This window comes from Pseudophryne corroboree, chromosome 8 (assembly GCF_028390025.1).
Source record: "Pseudophryne corroboree isolate aPseCor3 chromosome 8, aPseCor3.hap2, whole genome shotgun sequence".
Lineage (NCBI taxonomy): Eukaryota > Metazoa > Chordata > Amphibia > Anura > Myobatrachidae > Pseudophryne > Pseudophryne corroboree.
This window is the reverse complement of record NC_086451.1, coordinates 91,837,698-91,853,822: the sequence shown is the minus strand read 5'-3', so window position 1 is coordinate 91,853,822 and position 16,125 is coordinate 91,837,698. Positions and strand designations below refer to the sequence as shown.

At 48.1% G+C, this 16,125-nt stretch overlaps 1 protein-coding gene across 11 annotated transcripts in view; it reads left to right on the top strand.

The window, feature by feature from the left end:
• Window positions 1-16,125, top strand: part of PRRC2B (proline rich coiled-coil 2B) — a 229,527-nt gene that overhangs the window by 136,387 nt on the left and 77,015 nt on the right. For 10 of the 11 annotated variants that reach the window (XM_063936794.1, XM_063936788.1, XM_063936791.1 and 7 more), the window contains exons 8-12: window positions 988-1,118; window positions 1,246-1,391; window positions 7,845-7,932; window positions 8,544-8,739; window positions 9,015-9,342. In XM_063936794.1, coding sequence (XP_063792864.1) covers window positions 988-1,118; window positions 1,246-1,391; window positions 7,845-7,932; window positions 8,544-8,739; window positions 9,015-9,342 — 889 coding nt within the window. The remainder of the gene's footprint in view (window positions 1-987; window positions 1,119-1,245; window positions 1,392-7,844; window positions 7,933-8,543; window positions 8,740-9,014; window positions 9,343-16,125) is intronic. The other variant, XM_063936785.1, reaches the window with a different exon arrangement.

The window sequence follows — 16,125 nt, the reverse complement described above, 5'->3', positions numbered from 1 at the left end:
ACAGACCGTTATACACCAGACATAGACCAGTGATTTGATCCGGCAATTATATAAGACACTGCTTTGTCTTATCTGTTGTACCATGTGTGGCGTAAACTAGCTGTTATTGGTGTAGGCTGCTTCCTTTTATTGCTGCAGATGGGTGAGTCACACAAGTAGTGATTTATATGCAAGCATCAACCTAGAGAATAAGGGCTAAGAATTTCTACTGTGATCCTTTGGTTTTCCTTGTACTCCTAATAAGGATTTGTGACGTCTTATTGTGATGCATCTAGGAGAGGGGGTTTTGAGGAAAACAAGCTATGGTAGTGGATGCCTAATTCATGCTTTGCTAGTAGTCAGCCTTAAAGCTGTTGTGTGTGATTGACGGGGGATTCGGGAGAAAATGACAGGATTGTGCGTCATGTAAACTCTTGTGCACTGCTGGCAGGTTTACAAACCTGATTATAAGCTAATGATATTGAGGGGGGGGATCTGTGTATAAACCGGTCACACATCTCCGCTGTATCTTAAAGGGGGAACTTGGCGTGTAGGAAGTTTCTTTTTATACTTTGCCCTTAGATGCAACAATAGATATTCTGTTTTGATACCGTGTTCTCCAGTGCACATACGTAAGGGTTATTGCTCCTATCAGTAGAATTTACCAGAATGGTAAAAGGAGTGTTTGCTGAAACGGATAAAGACATTTGCACACTGCCATGGAATGTTAACGTACATCTTAAGTAAAGAACATGAATTGATAACTAAAATGGTGTTGTAATTGGGATTCTCATGATCACCGAACTCTGGCTCTCTGTATACCAAGCATGGTTCAGCCCAGCATCACCAAAGGTTGAGGATTATCTAAAATACCCACTTATGTATCAGTGTCTGTTATGTGCAGTTTTAAAGGCTTTCTCCCTTTAGTATAAAACTTGCTCTGCCCTGCTTTTGCTTTAGAATGTTTTACTGTCTATAATTGTCTCTGTATCGGTGTTTTGTTCTTAGATGTGCTCTCAGCATTCATCGGAACCCACTGGGACATCGGACCGAGCTTCCTTCCCCGTCCTGACCACTTCCCAATCCCGCCCTGAACCCCGTGTACCTTTCAGACAATACCAGATAAACCATCATGAAGGGTGAGTATGTCCTGAGTGTCTTCAAGGGTTCTTTGCTTTGTGATGGTTTTAAGCTTCATTGCTGCTATTTATAGTCTCCTTTAACAGTTCTAATGCAATTTATTTTCTTGTTCTCGCTGACGGACAGGAAAGAGAACCGACCTAACGGCAGCTTCCGTCCAGTACGCCCACAACGCCCTCAACCAGAGAAAGCTCCAAGGGCTACCATCATTAATGCCGAAGATCTTAAAGAGTTGGATGATTTGGATAATGATGCCGAAGACGGCTGGGCAGGTACGTTATAAATACATCCCTGTCTAGGTTAAAAATGGGGGAAATAGCAGAATTTGAGCTTGTATGCACCCAGCTAAGAGGTGGAACACATTAAACAGACTTTGCCTCTATGGTTTTCCCTTCAACAATTGTAGTAGGCCGGAAAAGTAATTCAAGAACTACTCCTAGACAGTCTGTGTCCATTCACTGTGGTTAAACTATGGGACTTGGACCATTGGCCTGTTATAAGCACAATAGTTGGGGATTTTGCTGTTTTTATAAATAAGATAATTGTGTTAACTACCTATGATACGAAGACTATCAACACGTGTGATTATCTTCCGACCGTGGCGGGCAATCCTCTGGGTAAGCCAGTGGTTCGTGGCTGAATAGGGTAGTGTTTCTGTTACTCATCAGCGCTTGGGTAGAGCATTGTGTTAAGTCACTGGGTGGCAACATAGCTGTCCTCTTTGTCCTGGCCTTTGCGAAACATATTTATTTTTCATCCACTCGGGGTCACTGGAGTATTCTTGGGATATGGACGGCTTCCGCAGGAACAGGGCACTGAATATTTAAATTTAGAACACTCCACCCCTCCATATCCCAGAGTACCTCAGTGTTTTTTCTGTGCTCATCGTAGCAACAGGCTGGTGTGGCTCAGTCCACACTTATTTTGAATATATTTTTATTATTTCTGATTTTTCTTTTTTCACTTTACCACATCCCTTTCCCCCTTCCAAAAGGCCAGGGTCCGGGATAGTGGAAGCTGCTACAAGCAGCTGTGGCGTGTCGGTCCTCTCTAAAAGAGCACCCTCACAGCCAGAGCAGACATCCTGCAGAAAAGTCTAGCCGGTGCTTACAGAGAAGCCCCGTCGAAGCCTCACCACAGGAGTCCAGGTATGTCGGGGGACGGGGCGGTCAGCTCACGCTGCCGCCCCGCTGTGTGGGGACACTGTTTCTGAGATGTAAACCGCCCGCCGCCGCTGCTCAGAGCCGCATAGTAAGCCGCCCGCCGCCGCTGCTCAGAGCCGCATAGAGGGGGCGCGCTCCCCGGCTCCCGCTGTCTGTTCTCCGGCGTCCGCTGGCCGTCCCGCTACCCGGCTCCCGCTGCCCGTTCCCCGGCTCCCGTACCCCGGCCCTTTTACATACTCCTGGTGTTCCAGTACACGGAGCATACAGGGAGGGGGGAAGGGGGGGGCGCGAAGGAGAAGCTCACAGTAGCAGCAGGAGCACGCAGCTGCATGGGGGGAGAGCAGCAGCAGTATGCTAGGCTGCATAGATGATATAGAAAGCATAGGCTATTAGGCTTTTATTACACTATCCCAGGTTATATATGTATTTCACAAGATTATAACCTGTACTGTGATTTTAAGGTAAGCATGGCATGGGGGCCATTTTAACCATGCTTCCTGTTCTTCCTGTTGTGAAGGGGTGTTAGTGGGAATTTGGGATCACATTTCATAGGACTGGCCACGTGTACTGCACTTGGCGAGATATATATATTACACACACCTTAGTACTATTTTACTGAGTCGTGCAAGTGGTCTGTCTTTGTATATTGTATTGTCTGTCTGCATAATGAGTAAGGCACCAGCAAAAACTAAAAAGCAGTTTCACTGCAAGGTCTGTAACAGTGTGTTACCGGATGGATCTACCACATGTACAGTATGTTTTGTGAATTCAGTTACGAATACACTTTCTGCTCCGGTTTTAAAGCCGGTTTCATCCCCGGACCCTCCATGGGAAATGCTAGCCAATGTACTGGCTGGGTTGCAATCAGAATTGACCGCCGCTCGACAAGAGCGGGAAGCGGCAAGATCTGAGTCTCGGGTGAGACCGCCAGAACTACCGGAGGCGTCTCAGCCTTGCCAAAAGTCCAAATCCATTTTGGATAGACGGGATAAATTTCATATGTCTTATGATTTACCAGTTTCTGCTATGTTGCATTCTGACGATTCTATGCCAGACCTCACTGCGCAAGATGAGGGGTGAGGAGGGCGAAGTGGAGTCAGATAGTGAGGATTTTAACAGCCCAGGCATTGATAATCTCATCAGAGCGGTGCGTCAGTCTCTGAAGTCTACAGAAACTGAGGAGCCTCTGACAAATGATGAAGTCGTATTTACTAAACGACAGAGATCTCCAATGTGTTTTCCTGTTTCGGAGTCTCTTAATAAGATGTTGGTAGAAACACGAAAGAATCCAGATAAACTGTTTTCTATACCTCGCAGATTTAAGTCTAGTTACAGTTTCCAGACTCGGTGACATGTACATGGGAGAATCCACCAATGGTTGATTCGTCTGTGTCAAAACTTACAAAGAAATTAACTATACCAGTGCCAACTGCTACTACGCTTAAAGACCCTTCAGACTGCAAAATAGAAACTATGCTAAAGTCCATGTATATAGCAGCAGGAGTGCTGCTGAGACCTGGGTTGGTTGGCATTTGGGTCACTAAGGCGCTCATAGTATGGATAACAAACCTCAAGTCTGCCCTGCATGACGATCACCTTATACTTCTTGCTGATCAAATCTGTGAGGCGGCGGATTATCTATGTACAGCTTCTACTGACGTCTGTCAGCTCACTTCTCGCATTTCATCGTCACTGGTTACAGTACGACGAGCACTCTGGTTGCGTTCTTGGCAAGCGGAGGCAGAGGTCAAAAGAGGTATAGAGGCGTTACCTTACGGTGGCGAGAAGTTGTTTGGTCCTGAATTGGACAAATGGATTTCTTAGGCCACGGGAGGAAAGTCTGTTTTCTTACCATTGACTCCAACGTTACCAAGACGGAGATACTCTGGACCTGCGTTCAAATCCTTTAGACCTCAGCCCTTTCGCGGGCGTGGCAGAGGAACAGCCACGCCTGGTAGACGAGGTCAAGGACGTGGTTTCCAACAAACCAACACCAGTCGTCCGGAAGCTAAGGTCACCGACAAGCCAGTGGCATGACGGGCTCCCAGCCCATCTCGGATCTCCAATTGTGGCAGCATGCCTTCAGACGTTCCATTTGGCATGGTTCCAGACATCCACAGATGGGTGGATCCGCAATTTAGTGTTAAAAGGTTACAAAATAGAGTTCGACTGTCTCCCACCACTGCGGTTTTTCAAGACAGGACTGCCTCTGTTGGACGACAAGAGGGCGGTTCTGCAAATTGGCATTCAGTCCCTGCTGGATTCAGCAGTTTTGATTCCGGTCCCTGCACAACAACAAGGTCAGGGTTATTATTCCAGTCTGTTTGTGGTACCAGAGCCGGATGGCTCCGTCAGGCCAATATTGAACCTAAAGGGTCTCAATCAGTATGTCACTTACTACAGATTCAAGATGGAATCTCTGCGGTCAGTAATTGCAGGTTTAGAGCCACAGGAATTCATAATTGCGCTAGATCTCAAGGATGCGTACTTACGCATTCCGATTTGGCCACCTCATCAGAGGTTCTTGCGTTTTGCGATACCGCAGAACCATTACCAGTTTCATGCTCTACCGTTTGTCCTCGTCAGCGCCTCGGGTATTCACCAAAGTGATGTCTGTGATGATAGCTCATCTCAGATCCCTGGTAGTGATAATAGTTCCGTACTTGGACGATCTGCTCATCAAAGCTCCGTCTCAACAGATGCTCCTCCAATATGCGTTGCTAACGTACAATGTACTAGTTCAGCACGGTTGGATTGTCAACTTCAAGAAATCACATCTAATTCCGTCGCAACGACTTCAATTCCTAGGTATGATTCTCGATACGGTAAATCAAAGAATTTACCTACCAGAACAGAAAGTACAGATTATTTGTCATCTGGTACAATTAGTGCTCAAGCCACGCACAGTCTCGGTACATTTGTGCATTCGCCTTTTAGGCACAATGGTGGCGGCTTTCGAAGCGCTTCAGTTCGAAAGATTTCGCTCACGTCCATTTCAACTGGATGTGCTCGCACAGTGGTCGGGCTCGCATCTGCAGATTCACCACAGGGTGAGGTTGTCGCCACAGGCAAGGTTATCTCTACTCTGGTGGCTCAAAGTACACAATCTAACCGCAGGGAAACGGTTTGGCGCCTGGAATACGATAATTCTAACGACGGACGCAAGTCTCAGAGGTTGGGGATCTGTAGTTCAAAATTGTCAGCTCCAGGGTCTCTGGGCGGATCACGAAAGATTGCGGTCTATAAATGTCCTGGAACTCCGGGCAATTTACAATGACAAGCAGTACACATGCTTCGGTCTCAGACTGTCCAGGTGCAGTCAGACAACGCGACGGTAGTCGCGTACATCAACAAACAAGGAGGAACGAGAAGCCGCATGGCAATGCGGGAAGTAGCTCGAATCCTCAATTGGGCCGAACATCACCAAGTGATATTGTCGGCAGTGTTCATTCCGGGAGTGGACAACTGGGAGGCGGATTATCTCAGCCGTCGGGATTTTCATCCAGGAGAATGGGCATTAAATCCAGAAGTGTTTCACATGTTGGTCCAGAGGTGGGGTTACCCTCAAGTGGACCTGATGGCATCTCGCCACAATCACCAAACGCCCCAGTATGTGTCCAGAACGCGAGATCCAAAGGCAGTGGCGGTGGATGCTCTCACAATCGCGTGGCCGTACAGCCTCGTGTATCTGTTTCCACCATTTCCGCTGCTCCCTCTGTTGCTAAAACGGATCAAAAGAGAGTCCGTCACAGTCATACTAGTGGCGCCTCATTGGCCTCGGAGAGCTTGGTTCTCGGATCTCCGCGGACTACTCACAGACTATCCTTGGCCGCTCCCACTGCGTCCGGACCTGTTACAACAGGGTCCGTTCCTTTACCCCGATTTAGCGCGGTTGCGTTTGACGGGGTGGCTGTTGAGACCGCCCTCTTAAGAAAAGAGGGCATTCCAGATTCGGTTATACCAACCATTTTACGAGCTAGGAAGCCGGTTACGGCAGCTCATTATTACAGAATTTGGCGTGCCTATATAGGTTGGTGTGAAGCTTGGAAGTTTCCGACATCTTTCAAGTTATCCCGTCTTTTGTTATTTCTACAGACGGGGTTAGGTGGAGGACTGCGTTTATCTACAGTAAAGGTGCAGGTATCTGCGTTGTCAATTTACTTTCAAAGACGATTGGCTCTATTGCCGTCGGTACACACTTTTCTGCAAGGTGTCCTCAGAGTACAGCCGCCATTCATTCCACCTACAGCGCCATGGGACTTGAATCTGGTTTTAGATTTCTTACAGTCTTCATATTTTGAACCCTTACAACAGGTGGATATTAAGTTTCTCACTTGGAAAACAATTTTCCTCCTAGCCTTAGCTTCGACAAGGCATGTTTCAGATTTGGGTGCCTTGTCATGCAAGCAACCGTATTTGGTGTTTCATGATGACCGAGCGGAACTTTGGACGAATCCCACTTTCTTACCAAAGGTAGTGTCATCTTTTCACAACAATCAACCAATAGTAGTTCCTGTGTTAACAGCACATTCTGGAACTCTGGATGTGGTACGCGCATTACGTGTTTATGTATCCCGAACGTCTACAGTTCGTAAGACGGATACGTTGTTTGTTCTCTATGATGCTGCCAAGATGGGTTGGCCAGCTTCTAAGCAGACCTTATCCAGATGGATAAAACTGACCATATGTCAGGCTTACCTTCATGCCAGGTTACAGCCGCCTACATCAGTAACAGCTCATTCCACACGTTCTGTGGGAACTTCATGGACATCCGGTCGTGGAGCTTCTACGACGCAGCTTTACCGTGCGGCTACATGGTCTTCAGTGCACACGTTTGTGCGCTTTTACAAGTTTGATACGTTTGCGGCATCTAGCTTTGGCCGCCTAGTGTTACAGGTGCCAAACAGCTCTCCCGCCTACGGGGGAAGCTTTGGTACGTCCCAAGAGTACTCCAGTGACCCCTAGTCGATGAAAAAGAAAATAGGATTTTGGTACTTACCAGGTAAATCCTTTTCTTTGAATCCATAAGGGGCACTGGACGCCCACCCAGAGCAGTTTTACCTGGTTTGTGGTAAGTTCAGGGGATCTTATGGTAACACACTCTCACCGACTGGTTCAAATTATCAAGTTCTATCGGTTATGGTGTCAACTGTTTAGTTGTCAGTAACGTTATGTGTCAACTTTATTGTTGTCCGTTATGTTATATGTAATTCTCCATTGTCAACCTCTATAGCTCCTGTTCGACTCAGTAAAATACACTGAGGTACTCTGGGATATGGAGGGGTGGAGTGTTCTAAATTTAAATATTCAGTGCCCTGTTCCTGCGGAAGCCGTCCATATCCCAAGATATCCCATACTCCAGTGCCCCCTATGGATTCAAAGAAAAGGATTTACCTGGTAAGTACCAAAATCCTATTTTTCCCCTGGTGAGCTCACAAATGAATAGCTTGAGCATCATGTGCAGAAGACTGGGCCTCTTCCTTTTCTGTATTCATGTATTTCATTTACCAAATCTGTTTTATGCTTGTCTCTTTGCCTGATCCGTGCTCCCTCTGCTCACAGGCATTCATGATGAAGTAGATTATTCTGAGAAGTTGAAATTCAGTGAAGATGAAGAAGACGAAGAAGTTGCAAAAGAGAGAAGCAAATGGTAAGACCAAGTTATAAAGGTTTGTATAGGCATTGGGCAGTGGGGCTGTTTTACCCATCTCCTACTCCCAGACGAGGCGGCTGGTTGGCAAGCTGAACTAATACTCTAGGAACATCACTGAGGCAAGGAGCCTCATTGATGTCAGTAGTTCTCAGTGTATTGTTGGGCTGCATATTGTCTACAAAGTAGGTTTCTCATCTGTGTGTAGTTGGCTTGGACCCTTTGAATGTAACAGAAGTTACAGAATATTGAGGGAAAAAAAGGAACTTCTTGGTTCACGTCATCCTGTCCTTGTAATGAAGCATTTATGGTGGATCTTCTAAGGCAGAGTTTGAGTATTTAAGTCTATCCATGCTTTGCCACAGTTGACTTAATTAGTATCTCAGTCAATTTGATTTAACCATCTGTGGTGAGCAATGGATATACTTAAAACCTGGACTGTTGGGGTGCCTTGAGGGCCGCGTTTCAGAACCTCTGTTCTAGGGGTTATTGAGGATAAAACTGTTAAGACTGGCGCAAGCCTGGGACACAGGTGTGCGGAATGCCTGTTCCAGATTGCATACATGGCGCTCTGGTAGCTGGCCCTAGATGATGCTTTGGTTTCTTTTCAGGAACGGCTGGGAGTGTAGAAGGCAGCGTCAGGTTTCCTTTAACTCCACTGACAGCGCAGAAGCAAAGCATCCTGCTGAGGACGGGAAGGTTTGGAGCGATCCAGCGTCCCATTCTCGCCCTGTCAGGAGGGCACAGGAGCCTGTGCAACAAGCAACTCGTAAACCAAACAGCTGGGCTGCCGTGGCTGAGCACTCGGTACGATTCATGCTTTTCTAATTGATTGCTACAACCTTAGCTGGTCTCCAATGATTGTTTTAATTAGCAACACCAGGACGTATCACCATATTTGTGATCAGGTGTTTTGTGTAGATAAGGGTTCTCCATATTCACATTACTGGTTTGAACTGGAAATAGACCCATAGGTTTATTTAACATTTACTGAGTATTAAAATGAAAATACATTTCTTCGTTTCCTAGCAGTGTTTGACTGTGTCTGTATAAGTAATGACGCCACAATTGTTTTCTTTCAGAAGCCTGCTCCCACTGCAGTCTTGCGGCAGCAGTCTGTAGAAGAGAAGGAAGAGAAACTGCCTCCGCGGCAGAAGTTTGTACCATCTGAAATATCCGAAGCAGTCGAGCGAGCTCGCAAGCGACGTGAAGAGGAAGAGCGCCGGGCTCGGGAAGAACGACTCGCAGCCTGTGCTGCAAAACTCAAACTGCTGGATCAAAAGACCAAACAGGCATCAAAATCTGGTAGTGAGACCCCAAAGCGCTTGGAAAATAAGGAGAACGAGGACCCCAGGTCTCCAGTTTCAGACCGGAGCGGCACTCAGGAAACCGCACCAAACTTCCGAAGAGGTACGGCTGCTTGAGATCAGTAGGCAACAGCTCCTGCCCTACTGGGCTGGTCTGGACTGGGGGGGTTAGTTGTTCAGACTGCTAGTTTTAGTCTTTTTCACCTAACAAGTGAGTATTCGTTAGAAATCTGTGGTGTAGTTGCTTTTTAACATGCTGTCAGTTTTTGACTGTTTATATTTCTCTATCATCCATAGGGGACGCTGGAGTTCGGTACCATGGGATATAGATGGGGTGATCAGGTGAGCCAGCACTTTAAAATTTTCAATGTGTGCGACTGGCTCCTCCCCCTCTATACTCCTCCCCAGACCAGTTTTAGAAATGTTTTCGGGAGAGCCGGTCACTTCCTCTGGAGCTTCAGAGATAATTTTATTATTTTTATTATTTAATATCTTCAACAGTCTGGCAGTTTGCCCCTGCCAGGCTGCTTTGTGGGAGCTGCCAGGGGGACTCGGCTGCAGGGACATCAGTCCCTGGGTGACTCGCATCCAGCAGTTCACTGCTGACATGGAGCCCCAAGCAGCCCGCCGCCACTGGCAGCATGGCTGAAAACAGAAGATTGGTAATGTATCGCATGGGGTTCCCGGGTCAAATGGCGGCTATATAGCAGCAGAGTAAAAAAGGCACGGACGTTCTCTTTCTCCTCCGTTGCGGCTGTCAGCCAGTGGGGGTGCCTTAGCGCTTAGATATACGCGCCCAGGACGGGTGTACGCTGATGCCGCACATCCCGCCTTAAACAATGCTTTACAATGGGGCTGCGCATTAGGCGGCGAGAAATCCTGTTTTCCAGCTGCAGATGAGTGCCATTCTCTCCTGTACAACGGCGGTCGGGGGCGTTTTCACTGACACCAAGTATCTTTGCGCGTTTGCACAAGAACCCCTCCTCTAGTAAGTAGCGTCTGAGCTCAAGTTATGGAAGGTGCTCGGCTGTTAAGCCCACTCGCGCGGCCCCACCTCTGGTACATGGAGCGGTTAATTCCAGCACAGGACTGCAGCGCCCAGGGTGGCTCACACGGCTACTAGCCAACCTTGCTATAAAACAGTGCTGCGTTCCTTGAGACAAGAAAGCATGTTCAAATTTAGGCGCCATTCGGGTGGGTGCGGAGTTAAGCTCCGTAGGAACATAAGAGTTACTGGTGATACACTAACTTGGGCTAATATGAAGAGTGTAGGTCTGGTCCAATATTGGATGGGAGACCTTTAACGTCCTAGTGGATGCTGGGGACTCCGTAAGGACCATGGGGAATAGACGGGCTCCGCAGGAGACATGGGCACTTTAAGAAAGACTTTAGATTCTGGTGTGCTCTGGCTCCTCCCTCTATGTCCCTCCTCCAGACCTCAGTTTGAACCTTTGCCCGGACGAGCTGGGTGCTGCTCAGTGAGCTCTCCTGAGCTTGCTGTGAGAAAGTATTTTGTTAGGTTTTTTATTTTCAGGGAGCTCTGCTGGCAACAGACTCCCTGCATCGTGGGACTGAGGGGAGAGAAGCAGCCCTACTCTCTGCAGATAGGTCCTGCTTCTTAGGCTACTGGACACCATTAGCTCCAGAGGGATCGTACACAGGATCTCACCCTCGTTGTCCGATCCCAGAGCCGCGCCGCCGTCCCCCTCGCAGAGCCGGAAGACAGAAGCCGGGTGAGTATGAGAAGCAAGAAGACTTCGAAATCGGCGGCAGAAGACTCCGTTCTTCACTGAGGTAACGCACAGCACTGCAGCTGTGCGCCATTGCTCCCACACACCTCACATACTCCGGTCACTGTAAGGGCGCAGGGGGGGGGGGCGCCCTGGGCAGCATATGGACCTCTTTTGGCAAAAGTACACATATATACAGTTGGGCACTGTATATAAGTATGAGCACCCGCCAAGAAAATGTATATTTAAGCGGGACAGAAGCCCGCCGTCGAGGGGGCGGGGCTTCTTCCTCAGCACTCACCTGCGCCATTTTTTCTCCACAGCTCCGCTGAGAGGAAACTCCCCAGGCTCTCCCCTGCAGATACACGGTTGAAGAGGGTAAAAAGAGAGGGAGGGCACATAATTAGGCGCAAAAATCAATATAAACAGCAGCTACTGGGATAACATTAAGTTACTGTGTTATTCCTGGGTTAATAGCGCTGGGGTGTGTGCTGGCATACTCTGTCTCTCCAAAGGGCCTTGTGGGGGAATTGTCTTCAGATGAGCATTCCCTGAGAGTGTGGTGTGTCGGTACGTGTGTGTCGACATGTCTGAGGTAAAAGGCTCCCCTAAGGAGGTGATGGAGCAAATGTGTGTGTGTGAGTGGTGTCTCCGTCGACAACGCCGACACCTGTTGGGATATGTGAAATTAAGTGCTAAGGAAAATTTATTGCACAAAAGATTAGAGAACAGACAGGGAATCTACCCATGTCTGTCCCTATGTCACAGAGACCTTCAGAGTCTCTCAATGCTCACTATCCAAAATAATAGACACTGATATCGACACGGAGTCTGACTCCAGTGTCGACTACGATAATGCAAAGTTACAGCCAAAATGACAGAAAAGTATTCAATATATGATTATTGTAATAAAAGATGTTTTGCATATCACTGATGACTCATCTGTCCCTGACACGAGAGTACACATGTTTAAGGGGAAGAAAGCTGAGGTAAATTTCCCTCCTCTCATGAAGAAAAAGAGCGGGAATCTCCAGACAAGAGACTGCAGTTTCCCACAAAGAATTCTCAGGGAGTATCCTTTCCCTATTAGGGCCAGGATACGATGGGAATCTTCCCCTAGGGCAGTGGTTTCCAAACTTTTTTGAATCACGGCGCCCTAGAATATCAGAATTTTTTTCACGGCACCGCTAGGCCAAAAATTTCTTATTGGGAAATTTAGAAAGAAATATTACATTAAGTTTATCGCATTTATATGTCATCCTTAGGGTCAGCTGTATGGTGAGGGACATTATTTTGTTCTATTTGGCCACATATTTTGTGACTGGCAGCCACCAGCACTGGTTTTGCCTATTATATTGACCATGAATAATTTGAATTGGTCCTGGACCACCAAACCAGGGCACCCCTGCAAGTGTCCCGAGGCACCCCAGGGAGCCACGGCACACAGTTTGGGAACCTCTGCCCTAGGGTGTCACGTTTGCCCAAAAGGTAGCACTGACTTAACAGCTATCCTCAGGGATCCTGCAGATAGCATGCAGTAAAAGTACTTTGAAGTCCATTTACACACATTCTGGTACACTACTCAGACCGGCGGTTGTGTCGGCATGGGTTTATAGCGCTGTAGCAGCGTGGACAGATACCTTATCAGCAGAGATTGAGACCCTAGTATGTATATATGTATATGTGTATATATATATATATATATATATATATATATGTATAGATATATATAAAAGATGCTGTCTTAGATATATATAAATAAAACATGCCCAAAGAGACATTAGTCTACTGGGTTCTAGAGTCAACGCTATGTCGATTTCTGCTTGACGTGTCCTGTGGAACATGCAATGGACAGGTGATGCCGACTTAAGAGGCATATGTAAGGTTTACCTTACAAGGCTGAGGATTGTGTGGAGAAGGGATCTCGGACCTGGTCTCCACAGCTATAGCTGGTAATTCTGATCTTTTGCCTTATATTCCAGCACAGCCTAGGAAAGCACGACATTATCAAATGCAGTCCTTTCGATCACAAAGAAACAAGAAAGTCCGAGGTGCGTCCTTTCTTGCCAGAGGCAGGGGCAGAGGAAAGAAGCTGCAGAACACAGCTAGTTCCCAGGAACAGAAGTCCTCCCCGGCCTCTACAAAATCCACCGCACGTCACTGGGGCTCCACAGGCGGAGCTAGGCCCGGTGGGGGCACGTCTTCGAAGTTTCAGCCGCAAGTGTGTTCACTCCCTGTTGGATCCCTGCCCCCTCACAGACGGCCCTGCCGGCTTCCCCCCACGAGAGGGAAATAGTGTTAACTGCAATTCACAAATTGTATCTTCCACAGGTGGTGGTCAAGGTTCCCCTCCTTCAACAAGGAGGGGGTTATTATTCGACCATGTTGTAGTCCCGAAACCGGACGGTTCGGTCAGACCCATATTGAATTTAAAATCCCTGAACATATACTTGAAATGGTTCAAGTTCAAGACGCTGAGAGCGGTGGTCGCAAGCCTGGAGGGGGGGGATTTTATGATGTCTCTGGACATAAAGGATGCATACCTTCATGTCCCCATTTATCCAGCTCATCAGGCGTACCTCAGATTTGTGGTACAGGATTGTCATTACCAATTTCAGACGTTGCCGTTTGGTCTCTCCACGGCACCGAGAATATTTACCAAGGTAATGGCGGAAATGATGGTACTCCTGCGGAAGCAAGGGGTCGCAATTATCCCATACTTGGACGATCTCCTCATAAAAGCGGGATCAAGAGAGCAGTTGCTGATCAGCGTAGCACTTTCTCTGGAAGTGTAAATATTCCAAAGTCGCAGTTGGTTCCTACGGCTCGTCTGCCTTTCCTAGGCATGATTCTAGACACAGACCAGAAAAGGGTTTATCTCCCGATAGAGAGAGCTCAGGAGCTCATGACACTGGTCAGGAACCTATTAAAACCAAAACAGGTGTCAGTGCATCACTGCACTCGAGTCCTGGGAAGGATGGTGGCATAATACGAGGCCATTCCCTTCGGCAGGTTCCATGCGAGGACCTTTCAATGGGACTTACTGGACAAGTGGTCCGGATCACATCTTCAGATGCATCGGTTAATCACCCTATCCCCCAGGGCCAGGGTGTCTCTCCTGTGGTGGCTGCAGAGTGCTCACCTTCTCGAGGGCCGCAGATTCGGCATTCAGGACTGGGTCCTGGTGACCACGGATGCAAGCCGCCGAGGATGGGGAGCAGTCACACAGGGAAGAAATTTCCAAGGTCTGTGGTCAAGTCAGGAGACTTGCCTTCACATCAACATCCTGGAACTAAGGGCCGTATACAACGCCCTACGTCAAGCGGAGACCCTGCTTCGCGACCAACCGGTTCTGATTCAGTCAGACACCATCACCGCAGTGGCTCATGTAAACCGACAAGGCGGCACAAGGAGCAGGGTAGCGATGGCGGAAGCCACCAGAATTCTTCGCTGGGCGGAAAAATCACGTAAGCGCACTGTCAGCAGTGTTCATCCCGGGAGTGGACAACTGGGAAGCAGACTTCCTCAGCAGACACGACCTCCACCCGGGAGAGTGGGGACTTCATCAGGAAGTCTTCGCACAGACTGCAAGTCGGTGGGAACTGCCAGAGGTGTACATGATGGCATCCCGCCTCATCATAAAATCTACAGAGGTATTGCGCCAGGTCAAGAGACCCTCAGGCGATAGCTGTAGACGCCCTGGTGACACCGTGGGTGTTCCAGTCGGTCTATGTATTTCCTCCTCTTCCTCTCATACCCAAGGTGCTGAGAATAATAAGGAAAAGAGGAGTGAGAACGGTACTCATTGTTCCAGATTGGCCACGAAGGACTTGGTATCCAGATCTGCAAGAAATGCTCACAGAGGACCCGTGGCCTCTTCCTCTAAGACAGGACTTGTTGCAACAGGGGCCCTGTCTGTTCCAAGACTTACCGTGGCTGCGTTTGACGGCATGGCGGTTGAACGCGGGATCCTAGCAGAGAAAGGCATTCCGGATGAGGTCATTCCTACGCTGAAAAGGCTAGGAAGGACGTGACAGCTCAACATTATCACCGTATATGGCGAAAATATGTTGCTTGGTGTGAGGCCAGGAATGCCCCTATGGAGGAATTCCAGCTGGGCCGTTTCCTTCACTTCCTACAGTCAGGAGTGAATTTGGGCCTAAAATTGGGGTCCATTAAGGTCCAGATTTCGGCCCTATCCATTTTCTTTCAAAAGGAGTTGACTTCTCTACCTGAAGTTCAGACGTTTGTAAAGGGAGTGCTGCATATTCAGCCCCCTTTTGTGCCTCCAGTGGCACCTTTGGATCTTAACGTGGTGTTAAGTTTCCTGAAATCCCACTGATTTGAACCACTCAAAACGGTGGAGTTGAAATATCTCACGTGGAAGGTGGTCATGCTATTAGCCTTGGCTTTGGCTAGGCGTGTGTCAGAGTTGGCGGCTTTGTCACATAAAAGCCCCTATCTGGTTTTCCATGCGGATAGAGCAGAATTGCGGACCCGTCCACAATTTCTGCCGAAAGTGGTTTCATCCTTTCATATAAACCAACCTATTGTGGTGCCTGTGGCTACTACGGACTTGGAGGATTCCGAGTTGCTTGATGTAGTCAGGGCGTTGAAGGTTTATGTAGCCAGAACGGCTAGGGTCAGGAAAACAGAGTCTTTGTTTATCCTGTATGCTTCCAACAAGCTTGGTGCTCCTGCTTCAAAGCAGACTATTGCTCGCTGGATCTGTAACACGATTCAGCAGGCTCATTCGGCGGCTGGATTGCCGCTGCCAAGATCAGTTAATGCCCATTCCACTAGGAAGGTGGGCTCTTCTTGGGCGGCTGCCCAAGGGGTCTCGGCATTACAACTTTGCCGAGCGGCTACTTGGTCAGGTTCAAACACTTTTGCAAAGTTCTACAAGTTTGATACTCTGGCCGAGGAGGACCTTGTGTTTGCTCAATCGGTGCTGCAGAGTCATCCGCACTCTCCCGCCCGTTTGGAAGCTTTGGTATAATCCCCATGGTCCTTACAGAGTACCCAGCATCCACTAGGACGTTAGAGAAAATAAGTTTTTACTTACCGGTAAATCTGTTTCTCGTAGTCCGTAGTGGATGCTGGGCGCCCGTCCTAAGTGCGGACTTCTTCTGCAATGCTTGTATATAGTTATTGCT